Source organism: Toxorhynchites rutilus, chromosome 3 (genome assembly GCF_029784135.1).
Source record: "Toxorhynchites rutilus septentrionalis strain SRP chromosome 3, ASM2978413v1, whole genome shotgun sequence".
Taxonomy (NCBI): domain Eukaryota; kingdom Metazoa; phylum Arthropoda; class Insecta; order Diptera; family Culicidae; genus Toxorhynchites; species Toxorhynchites rutilus.
Window position 1 is genome coordinate 142,343,972 of NC_073746.1, and position 13,647 is coordinate 142,357,618.

Consider the following 13,647-nt stretch of genomic DNA (forward strand, 5'->3'; position numbering starts at 1 on the left):
AGTTAAAAGGAAAACGAGACGGGATCACAGTGCGTTTCGGAAGTAGTTTCCAGCATCGCGTGAATGCAATTGAACAATCCGGTTCAATTGCACCAGCTGTAGGAGACAGTGTTTGACTGAGTCAAGTGGCATCCAAGTTTTTGGGCCAAGAGGCCAATAGTGCCGTGAAGCACTATGTCGCTTCGGACATTCCGGGTAATCGGCTGAAACAAGTGGCATTCACGTTTTTAGGCCCAGAGGCCATTAGTGCCGTTGAGAAAGCCTTCGCGTCGGACAATCCGGGTAATCCGCTGAAACATTGGTCCTTCGAACCGGATGCGAAGGACATTCCGGGGACCAAAAAGTGATTGTGGCCACGTTTGTCAAGAACAAAGGTTCGGTGTGGAATCTGCCATTTTGCACGCGATGTGTGAAACCAATAGGCATTGTTAGTGCATCCGTTGTTCGAGACAATTAGCAAAGAAGATTGCAATTGTTCAGTGTCGAAGACTAAGTAGTGACTTTGACCCTTTGTGAAGGTGAACAATATCTATTGTTTCTCGTGATTTAACTCAAGCCAAGCTACGCTAGCATTGTTGGATCGATACGTTGTTCGATCGATCGATCGCAATTGAAAGGACGCTTTATATCCTTTGCTCGGGCAAGTAGTGCACCGTGTTTAGCAATTCGGTAACTGTGCAATGTTTTTTCGAAATTCCTTGGTGACCGAAACATCCTCGTCGGGAAAGAGTCGAAGAAAAAGACTATACGGGAAGAAGTTTTACGTATCGTCCCACCCACGTTCCGTCGCGTTTGTGAATCTATTTTCGTTGTTGTGGTCGTTCGAATAACGCCAACGTCGGGAGATGGCCACCATGAAAGTGAAGGATAAACAGTTGAAAGACAAATTAACTCTTCGACGGTCATTACTTTCAACACTCGAGACAGTGAAAGCCTTCATGGATAATTACGAGGAAGAACGAGATTTCCCACAAGTACCAGTGTGGCTGGAGATACTCGACCAGGCTTTCCAGGACTGCTTGAAGGTTCAATCCGAAATTGAAAAGATGGACAATGGAGACGCCCCGTTAGTGAAGCATCTCCAGGAACGCCACCAGTTCCAGAGTAGATACTGTGCAACCAAGGGATGGTTGATGAACAGGCGATTGCTGGACCTGAACTCAACCATCAATGTACACGATGCAACTCCAGCTCAACCTACTAGCTTCCACCTACGGTTGCCAAAAATAGATCTGCCGAAGTTTGACGGCGACTATTCACGGTGGCTGGGATTTCGTGACACCTTCAAATCGATGGTACATGACGTCAAGGACATTCCACTGGTAGCGAAGCTGCAGTTCCTGCTCCAGTCTTTAGAGGGTGAGGCACGTACGCCTTACGAGACGGTGGATATAGTGGCAGCCAATTATGTCATCACCTGGGAAGCCCTCCTAAAGCGCTATGATAACAAGCGGTTTTTAACAAAACAGTTGTATCGTACACTACACGATCTCGCTCCAATCCGGAAAGAATCTGCACAGGATCTTCATCATCTTGTAGACGATTTTCAACGCCATGTGAAGGCACTGGCGAAGCTTGGTGAGTTGGTGGAAACGTGGGACACTCCACTGATTTGTATGTTGTCCTATAAAATGGACCCTGCTACCCTCAGAGCCTGGGAGGAGTATGCAGCAAAGTCGGATAATGTTGGGTACGAAGCATGTATCGAGTTTCTCTACCAGCGAATTCGGATTCTGCAAACAGTGTCAACAGAGATCCAACATCGTTCTCAAGCAGCACCAGCCAAGGTGGCCGGTCCCCATTCCTTCAGCAAGAAGCTCCCCACTACGAAGGCGGTTGCCAACTCCGCTACCGCAAGTTCGCGTCCAAGTCCACCATCCTGCATTGCATGCCCGGAGAAGCATCTATTGTTTCAGTGTTCAGCCTTTCAAAGAATGACCGTTGAGCAGCGCCGCGAACTAATTTCCCAGAAGCGACTTTGTTGGAACTGCTTCAAATCGTCGCATATCGCACGGAGATGCGACTCCAAGTACACCTGTCGTCATTGTCACGAACGCCACCATACGCTGTTGCACAAATCCTCGAGCGACCCTGCAGCACAGTCAACACCCCAGTACCCGACACAACAAGCGAATTCCCACGGATCGGGTATTTTGGTTCCCGAAGTAAGCGTTCCTGCTCATAGCAGTTCCCCATCAACTGTTTTCCTGTCCACTGTTTCGCTGTGGATCGAGGATCGATTTGGAAGACAACATTCTGCTCGAGCATTAATCGACTCTGGTTCGCAGTCGAACTTCATCTCAAAGAAGCTGGCTCGTCGTTTGTGTCTACAGTCAGATCGAGTACGTGTTCCCATCGCTGGCATCGGTGAAACAACAGTGACGGTTACCCAGTCTGTCATCTCCACTATCCACTCCAAGAACAACGAGTTTTCCAGCAAGTTAGAGTTCCTGGTTTTACCGAATCCAACCTCTGAACTTCCCACGTCAAATGTCGACATATCCATGTGGAAAATCCCGTCAAACTTCCCATTAGCTGACCCTGCATTCAACGTGTCGAGTCCTATCGACCTGTTACTCGGAATCGAACAATTCCACGAATACATTATGAGTGGTAGAATAATCCTCGGGAAAGGATGTCCAGTACTATTCGAGACTGTCTTCGGGTGGGCTGTAATCGGTCGATGCTACGGCACAACTCCACCAACTACTCCGGTCTGCCACATCGCCACCACTCGAAATCTGGAATCTCTTTTGGAACGGTTCTGGGAGCTCGAATCCTTGCAGTCCGACCGAATCTATTCTGCTAAGGAGATCGCCTGCGAGGAGCTATATCAGGGTACTACGACTAGAAAATCCGACGGGAGATATGTAGTGTCTCTTCCCAAATCACAGGACCCTTACATTCAACTCGGTGAATCCCGTGCAATCGCCGAAAGACGTCTACTATGCTTGGAGCGAAAACTTGAACGTGATGCATCCGTAAAGGAAGCCTACCATGAGTTCTTGGAAGAATATTCACGGCTAGGCCATATGCGACGGCTCGAGGATCCGGTGGACAACTCCATTTACCACTACTATTTGCCACACCACCCCGTATTCAAAGCCAGCAGTACAACCACGAAAGTACGGGTCGTATTTGATGCGTCCTGCCGTACGTCGTCTGGTAGTTCCCTCAATGATCTTCTGCTTGTCGGGCCAATCGTTCAAGAGGATCTTCAGTCAATTAAATTGCGTTTCCGGACAAAACCAATCGGTCTTGTGGCGGACATTGAAAAAATGTTCCGTCAGATTGCAGTTTGTCGCAACGATCAACCACTCCTCAGAATACTTTTTCGACAGAAGCCAACGGATCCAATCTCCACGTACGAGCTTCAGACCGTTACCTACGGTACCTCTTCTGCGTCGTTTCTCTCCACACGTACTCTCGTACAGCTCGCTACAGATGAAGGCGAGAACTTTCCGATGGCCAAAAAGGCCGTCCTCGAAGACTTTTACGTGGACGACCTCATCAGCGGTGCATCTACACCCGAAGAAGACGTAGAACTCCGTCGACAGCTCAGTGCTATGTTGCAATCCGCCGGGTTTCCGTTGAGGAAATGGGCCTCCAACAGTTCGGCAGTCCTAGCCGAAATACCATCGGAGGAATTGGCAATTCAGCCGGTTTACGAATTCGCCGACGAGCAGTCGGTGTCTACACTCGGACTTATATGGGAACCACATTCCGATACTTTGCGGTTTCGGATCCAACTTACACCTCCTGCAGTCGAACTCACCCGACGGAATGTACTGTCGTACATTGCCAAGATCTACGATCCATTGGGCCTTGCCGGTCCGGTAATTTCAACAGCCAAGCAGTTTATGCAGCGCTTGTGGGCATTGAAGAACAACGATGGGAATTCCTACGCTTGGGACGATCCACTTCCGACAAGGATCCAAGATGAATGGAAAGCATTTCATTACCAATTGAACTTGGTGAGCGATGTTCGCATCCCCCGATTCGTTTCGGTGGCCGGTGCTACCAGCTTCGAATTGCACTTCTTCTCAGACGCCTCCGAAAGGGCATACGGTACATGCGTGTACATGCGTTCCGAAGATCAACGCCAGAACGTTGTCGTCCACCTGCTTGCAGCAAAATCAAGGGTCACGCCATTGAAGACCCGCCATTCCATTGCCCGCTTGGAACTCTGTGCTGCAGTTCTCTCTACAGACCTGTTCCTGAAGGTAATTGCCTCGCTTAAATCTAACTTTCCTGTTTTCTTCTGGGTAGACTCCATGACCGTGCTTCAATGGCTGAAAGCATCACCCAACAGATGGAAAACTTTTGTGGGCAACCGAGTGTCCAAAATTCAAATTGCGACAGTTGGTCATCCATGGTACCACGTGTCAGGAAAGGACAATCCGGCCGATGATATATCCCGTGGCCTCACTCCAGCCGAACTTCTTCACCAAGAGCGATGGTGGACCGGGCCTGCTTGGCTCAAGCAGACCAAGAAACATTGGCCAAGCCAACTCGTCGATTCCGTGGCATCCTCCAAGGCTGTCGTCGAAGAATGTAAAGTGTGCCTGGCGGCACTCATATCTCCCACGGATCAACTGTGCGATTGGTTGTTCAACTGTTTCTCGTCGTATACTAAGCTACGGAAGGCCGTGGCATACTTCCTGCGGTACATGGGTGTTCTGCACGCAACAGCTGCCAAGAAACATCCTGATGGGGCTTGTGCGGCATCCTCGAAGACACCATGTGAGCCACACACACATCTCACTGCATCCGATCTTCAAGACGCTGAACATGTTCTGTGTCAACTATCCCAGCGTGAAACGTTTCCGACGGAGCTGAAAGCACTACGCAATGGACGACCAGTTGACAAAACATCACCTATGAAATTCTTCAATCCAATGCTCTCCAAGGACGGCCTCATCAAGGTTGGTGGTCGTATTCAAGACTCCAACTCTCCCGAAGGAATGAAGCATCCAATCATCATCTCGAGTAAACACCGACTGGCACACCTGCTTGCTGATCACTACCACCGAACTCTAATGCACGCCGGACCGCAGCTGATGACGACCACCATCAGACAGAAGTTCTGGATTCTACGAGGCAGAGATTTATTGCGTCAAGTGTACCACCAGTGCCATACCTGCTTCCGTAGAAAACCGGTATTGATCCAGCAAGCAACAGCAGACTTACCTAACTCCAGAGTGACATCGTCGCGGCCATTTTCAGTCTCCGGTGTCGACTATTGCGGCCCGATCCTCTTACGTGGTCCACACCGTAGAGCAGGACCAGTCAAAGCATACATCGCTTTATTCGTGTGCTTCTCAACGCGGGCCGTACATCTGGAGCTCGTCAGCGATCTCTCCACAGCAGCATTCCTGGCTGCTCTGAAGCGGTTCATAGCACGGCGTGGCAAGGTCTGTGAACTTCATTCAGACAATGCTACAAACTTTAAGGGAGCCGCCAACGAGCTGCATCTTCTCTTTAAAATGCTTAAAACGGACGACAGCAGCCGAAAACTCATTTTCGACTGGTGCGCTAATGCAGAAATCAGGTGGAAATTCATTCCACCGCGCGCACCTCACTTTGGTGGTCTGTGGGAGGCGGCGGTGAAATCGGCGAAGAGTCATCTTCTGAAGGAAGTGGGTAATACAACCGTCACCCACGAAGAAATGCTGACCCTGCTCGCCCAGGTCGAAATGTGCCTCAACTCACGGCCCATAACTGAGATGTCCAATGACCCAACGGATCTAGAGGCTCTTACACCGGGTCATTTCCTGGTCGGTTCGAACCTGCAATCGATTCCAGAAGCCGACTACAAGCAATTACCAGACAACAAGCTCAACCGTTGGCAGCTGATGCAAAAACGACTCCAGGCAATTTGGAAGCGCTGGAGCACCGAGTATTTACAGCAGCTGCAAGCCCGTTCATCAAAAGGCATCAAACCTCCCGTTGACATCCGAGTGGGCCGACTAGTCATCATTAAGGACGACAACCTTCCCCCAGCCCAGTGGATGTTGGGTCGCATAACGAAGATTCATCCCGCTCATGATGGTATCGTTAGAGTCGTCACCTTGAAGACGGCATCTGCAGACAATGTTGTCCGTCCTGTCGTCAAACTTTCACTTCTTCCAATGCCATCAAACGTGAACGACGTTGAGAATGAGGTAATAAAATGATTTATTGTCTATTAAATTAGTTTGTTTCTTACCAGCCACCAATCCAGCCGGTCCCTATGATGGTAACCGAACTCGCAATGAGCAGCCCATCAATCACCCAATATCTTGGACCGCAGTCAGTTCATCGATTCGTACGCAGCAGTGTCCGTATAGTAATTAAAATACGTGACTATTTTAAGGTGGCCGGAATGATTAGTATATTGTTCTAAAATGAAAACGATCTAAAACTCAGCCATGTAGAATGCATATGGCCGAGAGTTATAAATATAGTTGAAATCAGAATCTCGTAGAAGACAGACGTCTGAATAAAATCCAATTTTTCTCCAATCCGAGAAGTTTTGAGTACTGTAGTTTTACAATTTACGCGATCCGAATAACCCGTTCCCGAATTAAGTGGAACTTGTGCCCAGGTTCCTCAGCCCGTTCCTTAGTTAAAAGGAAAACGAGACGGGATCACAGTGCGTTTCGGAAGTAGTTTCCAGCATCGCGTGAATGCAATTGAACAATCCGGTTCAATTGCACCAGCTGTAGGAGACAGTGTTTGACTGAGTCAAGTGGCATCCAAGTTTTTGGGCCAAGAGGCCAATAGTGCCGTGAAGCACTATGTCGCTTCGGACATTCCGGGTAATCGGCTGAAACAAGTGGCATTCACGTTTTTAGGCCCAGAGGCCATTAGTGCCGTTGAGAAAGCCTTCGCGTCGGACAATCCGGGTAATCCGCTGAAACAAGACCTTTGGTAGTTCGGATTACAGATTTCTGAACAGCTACAAAATCTCCACAAAGTCCTATGTCAAATTTCCGCCCGTGTCTCTAGGCTCAGGTTCTTCTACTTTTCCGAAAAGTCCTTTCTAGAATATGTCTAGAATATGTTCAAGAAAATCTTTTTTTTTATTTCTAGACTGGAGTACACGATAGGAAATTCACACTCTTTCCTCTGGTTATCATATCTCTAGAATTTCTTTGGAATGACTCACATTTTTTTCGATGTGGTGAGCAATATAAATATAAGATCTTGTTTAATCATTTGTAAATGCTACACTCAACAAAATACTGATTTTTCCAAAGATTCAGTTTAGTAACATTTTTTAATCATAGTGATTAAAAAATTTAAAACTGAATCTTTTGATTTACTTAAATCGTTTCAGAGCAATATGAGGTGCTTCGCTTTTTTTTTGTTGTGAGTATCAACTCTCATTGTACATGCCGGATACTAAAAATGTGATCATATCAGACATACGAACGACTAAGGGTATTTACGTGGGCGCCTATATACCGCGGTCAATGCTTCGCTGATATAAAATAATAACACGGCAATCATCCCTCCTGGTGGTTCGATGGATTATTTTTGTAAAAGCATGAGTATATTATAAAATTATATTGATTCTAAACATCTCCAAATATCAGGTACTATTCACTCCGTAGAATCACATTCACGAATGGTTCTAGCAAATGCGTATATTAAGTCATTTGTGTATTTTTCATCCCTAAAATAGATTGAAACATACGTAATGCCCTCAAGACCCCCACAAATTGTTATCATTTATCCAACCAAATTGCCGTAATAACATTTCCATTCAAGCATTGCTCGCTGATACATTCGACCCTTTCCCCAACCACAGTCTGATGAAGCGTTCCCATTTACCAGAACCATTCATCCCCATCCATTTCCCGCAATATAAAAAGAGATAGAGAGCGAAAAAAAAATGAAAAACACAACTCAACCCCACAAATAGTGGTCCAATCCATCTGCGAATAGCGAAACACTCGAGGCGAAATTCAATAACAAGTGGCAAAAAATACCTATAAAATTTATTAGCCTCCAACTCGCACTACACACAGAACCCCAATGAAAAGAAACCATTTCCACTCAGATAAATTACAATCATTTATAACGCTGAATTGGGCTTATTTTATTTCTTCCTTTCGGCTCCACCATATCAATGGGCAGACATATCTTTTTTTTGCGGAAGGTTCGTTAAAACCGACCAGCGGAATGAGTAATCTATCGAAATATCCCCTGATCCACCCTTCTTTTTCCAGTGGGGTTACCCCCGCCACCCAAAGACACGCTGTAATAAGAAAACCACCGTCAAACAATCATTTTCCACATTCCTCTCATGGCATGGCCTAATGTGCCTCCCATTTATTCCATTAGTATGCGCCCGACCGCGCCTCATACCAGCCAATTCAAGAAGGCGACTTTCCACCGCAGCAAGCATTGATATTTGTATTCTGTTTTCGAATTTTCGTCATCTCGATCATTTAGCAGAAAGAAAAAGAAACCTACATCGTCTTCAGACTTCCATCTTACACAATGGCTGAATGTCAAATGTGGGAAGAATGGAAGCCGTCGATAATAAATGGTTCTCCATTGCAGGAGAATTTCGGAGGGGTATTTGTGTTGGTGAGAGGGCGTGGTCTATGAGTAGGCAGTTTGTAGTTGTGAATGCGAGATCTTCATGGAAGGGGAATTCGTCAGTACTGTATAAATTGAGGGGTAAAAGAACTTTTTCGAATTTGCAATGTGCGAAAGCTTCATCAAGTGGGAAGTTTCGAAAACAACGAAGTTTATTGATGATGGTTCATTGAAAGCTTCAGTAAAGCCCTGTTCGAAAATGTCGAATGAAGCCGTGAGAGTTCATGAATAAATATATTTTTAATTATAACTAGCGAAGCTATCTTCTTTTTATCATAAGCTTTAGACATAAATTCTTGTTCCTTTCTACCAATTTATGCTGATTGTTCTACTACATTGGATGTTCATTTCATGGAGTCTACTTCTTAAAAACTTCAATCTGATATCTAATGAAATCAAATAATTACTAGCAGTAACCTTACTCCCATTTCGGAAATGTTTATCTCTAATCCACAACAAATACAAAACATTGATGATCTACGAATCCAAGCAAATTTCATATCTGACGCCCCATTCAAGGTTACCGCGTGGCGCCGTCCCCCCATAGAACTCCACTGTGCATGACCCGTTACCGAAGAGCGACGGTGGGCTAAAAATAGACTATTGCCCCGAAGAAATTTGCGCTTTTTTGTGCTGATTTCAAGAATTTTATCCATTTACAGCGAAGCGGAGCGAAGTCGGTGTTTGCGTGAGTGTGAGTCCAATCGCAAGCGATCGTTTGTAGGAGTTGGCCACTCCACTACGGAGCCAATAATGTTGGATCGAGGTTCAGGCAAGAAGAAAACAAAACTGGATTCGCGAACCTCACGAAAGCGGGCATGCCTCCACGATGTCACTATGTTTTGACCGGTTCGCGTGTGCTACTCGCGGGTCGTGTGGATTAGGCCATGCGCTGAGTCAGAGTTAGGGATGCGAAGAATGAAAGCAAGCATCATTATTTGAGTCATAAGATTGGCTGGTTGTTCATTCTGTAGAGGCTTCAAATTGAAGGTTCATTTTGAATACTGAAAAAATGGATACTGCAAATGTAATATTTTAGAGCGTTCTTGTTGTTTTATGTTTTTAAGTTGTAACGTTTCAGTCAAACATTTTTTTTTTCGAATGACGCCGTAATAAGTTAACACTAAACCTACCACGAGGGGTCAAATGGCCCATTTTAAGCTTTTAGTCAAAATTTTCTTGCAAATGACATTGTCACAACATAATTTATCTACACTACTTTTCTTAAAACATACATCGAATTATTTTTCAGTGTCTTGTCTTGTTATTTTTTTACTGAGAAATATATGTAATCTGTCCTAACTACCGCAACGGGTCATTTGACCCGTGCAAACATTCATATGCTATCAGAAAGATTTGTATATGTGGTTGTGATACAAAACCATTGCATACACATTTCTGCTATTGCTTTATATATTTTGTTGAATTTGTAAATGAATAGTGAATGATTAGAATAAATTGTATTGCTGACTATCCAAGCGAGCTAACAGTAACCATTCCAAGCTCAGCCATTCCATGCCAAACCGATATAGTGGTTCTCAGATTTTCGTCAAAAGTGGTAATTTTGTTCTTTATCGCAAAACATAAAACCCATATTTTTTATTTCTTTTATTAGGGTGCCCATTTCCATTAAAGGGTGGTACGAAAAATCATTTTTTCCACTTTTTCTCAAAAATGACTATTTACAAAAATGTGTAACTTTAGAACCACTAAACCGATTTAGATGATCAAAAGTTATGAATTTTTAAAAAATGTAAATTTTGGGAAAAAGTGAAAAACATCGATTTTTCGGACCACCCTAAAATGGAAATGGGCGCCGTAGTAAAAAAAATACGGGTTTAATGTTTTGTGACAAAGAACAAAATTACCACTTTTGACGCAAATCTGAGATCCACTATATCGTTTTGGCATGGAATGGCTTAGCTACAGTGCTATTTTGCGTGTCAAAAATTGTAATTTCATTATTATACTAATAATTGTTCTCCTAAAAATGTCGAAATACGCAGGAGAAATATGGTATGTCACGTTTCTCAACAAAAATCATATAAATCGAGTCATTCTTCACTAACTATTCATAAAGGGTCACATGACCCGCTGTGGTACGAATAGGTATACACGAAACATCGGTAGGTTTAGTGTTAAACGAATAACAAACAAACTTAAAAGTATTCGTTCTAGAGTAACTCATGTGCAAATGTCATCAGTTGAATAAATGGTCTGTTTGGTAACAGTTTATCTAAACAGAGAAAATAACAAGTTTGCTGCATTGTGTACTCATATATGGCAGAAAGTTTGTTGAAAAAAGAAAATCGATGGGTTGTATCCGAGACACGACCGCTTAGGACGTAGGACTACGCAGTCTTTTTTTTCGGAAATTTGTTAGTTTATCATATCGGATATTATTTGCGAATACGTCGAAATTTCATAAACAACTTTTTAGTAAAAAAGTTCCGGGGACCCTGAAAAGGTTTAATGGCTTGCGTGGTTTTGTAGAATCATTTCGAGAAGCAACGATTCTTTCTTGCGTTTGTCAGAACAATACACTAAGGGGCTGTCCACATAGCACGTGGACAGAAAAAGCACGATTTTACACTCCCCCCTCTCCCTCCGTGGACAAGCGTGGACATTTTTATACCCCTCCCCCCGTTGTCCACGTGGACACTTTTGCTTATTTAATCAGAATTGAAAAAATAACTGGATTGCGCTTACATTTTTTAATTTTTTAAATAAATTTTTTTTAATTTTTACTAGCTGTACCTTGCCACGCTTTGGCTGTCTAGTATCCCAACACGGAAATGCGCAATATACAGTTCAATAATCCGTACACGAATCTACTTCACAAAATTCCAAAGATTGATCTTGAGTAACGCCAATCGAATAAAATTAAATGGATTTAAAATCATTCTCGGATACAATTTTAGTTCACGATTTTTAAACACTTGCAAAAAATGTGTTGCTACCACATAGAATACGTATTCAATACTAGAAACTTGATTTACGCTCACAGCTTTACTTCAACAGTATGCTTACTCCATCTGAAAATCTTAAAGCTTCCTGAGGGGCAGGCAGCAGCAACAACAATCCTTGAAGTGGATTTTATATTGTGTCATAATATGAGCTCCATCAGTGGCGAACTTTTCGAGTTTATGAGGCACAAAAAAACAAACAGAACAATTTTATATGCATAGATTTTTTTTATCAATTAAAAAGAATTTCAAGAAAAGAAAAGATGGAATAGAGACCATGCACTGATATCTAAAGATGTTCATTTGATAAAGGATTGAGGAGTAAAGGGTCGAAATTTCTAAGTGATTTCGAAACGCCTGTACTTCCGATATAAATCATGACATGAAGACAAAAAAATCAGCATTTTCAAACTACAAATTTCTGGTTTTTGGATATCGAGTGGATTTTTCGAGTGTAGTTTTTTTGCCCACTCCGGTACAATTGGTCACAGGAAATGTCGATTCATTTATACATTCGCTTAACTTCAAGTCATCATTTTCCGCAATAATTCCGGGAATTTTCAGAGGGTACTAATAGCGTGTTAGAAATATTTTCAATGCGAAAAGTACATAACTTCACATAACCTAATAAAAAACAAAACCTTCTAAAATGAAAAAAATATGTAAACTTTCTTACAGTATTACTTTGATAAAAAAAACACACATTGTGATGTAGAAAAAAAAAACCATAGGATTGAACCTCCTACAGGATCATAAATGTAGGTTTAAGCCAATGTGTTTGTTTGGCGATTTTTCGGTTTTTGGTCATTTTCCGGAAAACGGAAGGACGGAAAAAAATAATTCTTGGATATTTGGGTTTTTGTAAAGCCAATAATCAAAATTACACCAATGGTGTTCGTTAAAAAAAATATGTTTACAGCTTGGTCGTTAATGGGTTAAACTGCTTAGAGAACTTTCTCATGAATTGAATAGGATATCGAAAACTATTATATCTGTTTGAAATATTGTTATATACAAGTTGTTATGTAACTGATCCGAAACATTTCAGGTGATAGAGGATCGTATTTGATGAAAAAAAAATCTTCCACGCTTATGGTCAAATCTCATCTACGAAAGAATTATTGAACTTTTCCTTGAGACCGTTTTTTTGCCTTAAACTGACTTTAATTCAAAAATTACGCTACTTAGCACGATTCAATTGCTTTCATTTGAGAAAACTGTGCATAAGTTATGTTGTGAATCTTTCAAATTTTTGCAAGATAACAAGAAGGATAACAGTGTAGTGTCATGAAAAGAATTTTTAGAATGGTTGGACAGCTTCAATTTGGTTGAAAGAAACAATCCAATTTATCATGCATTTTTGGAAAATTTATAAAAACCTATAAAAGCACAAAAATTAAGTTTCATCTTTACCTTGGTTACATTAATTTAAATGTTTTACAACTGCATTCTACGCATTTTTTATCTTTCAAATGAGTAGCATAATTATTCTAAGTAGCGTACGTTCTAAATTAGAGTCAGTTCAAGACATAAAATTCGACTCAAGAAAAGTTCAACAACTCTAGTTTTGAACTATGAGTGTCTATGCATGCCCCGTAACTATAAAAATTAGATCACAGGAAATAGCTTGGTCATTAACAGTTTACGTGAGATATTTTTATAATGCAGATTACACTGAAGAAGATCAATTATATGAGAAAAAAATATGAACGTTTTACTGGGCAGCACTCTCAGGCGGCTCAATCCGTTTATTGATAAATACGGAGAGCTTAGAAATTCTTGAATATGTGTTATATTGTTTAATTTTCAATGTATAGGTGGTTATATTTAAAAACACCTTCCCGTATCTTCCTGTCCACGTGGACTCGATCTAAACGCCCTCCCCCCTCTCCGTGGACAAGCGTGGACATTGTCTTACCCCCTACCCCCCTTAAGTTGTCCACGTGGTATGTGGACAGCCCCTAATTGGTTATATGTCGCAATTTTTTTCTTTATATCAATGCACGCATTGCACTGCGTATTTAACGAGAGGCATCTTCCGCGCATCGCCATTCAACAAGCATCAAACACGCGTCTAACAGATGCACAC

General features: G+C 42.6%; 1 protein-coding gene across 1 annotated transcript; it reads left to right on the forward strand.

Annotated features, from left to right (window-relative positions):
* The first annotated feature begins 845 nt into the window (after window positions 1–845).
* On the forward strand, window positions 846–6,176 carry LOC129773538 (uncharacterized). Its single transcript, XM_055777151.1, has one exon. It carries the CDS (start codon window positions 846–848, stop codon window positions 6,174–6,176), a length of 5,331 nt encoding a protein of 1,776 aa, XP_055633126.1.
* The last annotated feature ends 7,471 nt before the right edge of the window (window positions 6,177–13,647 follow it).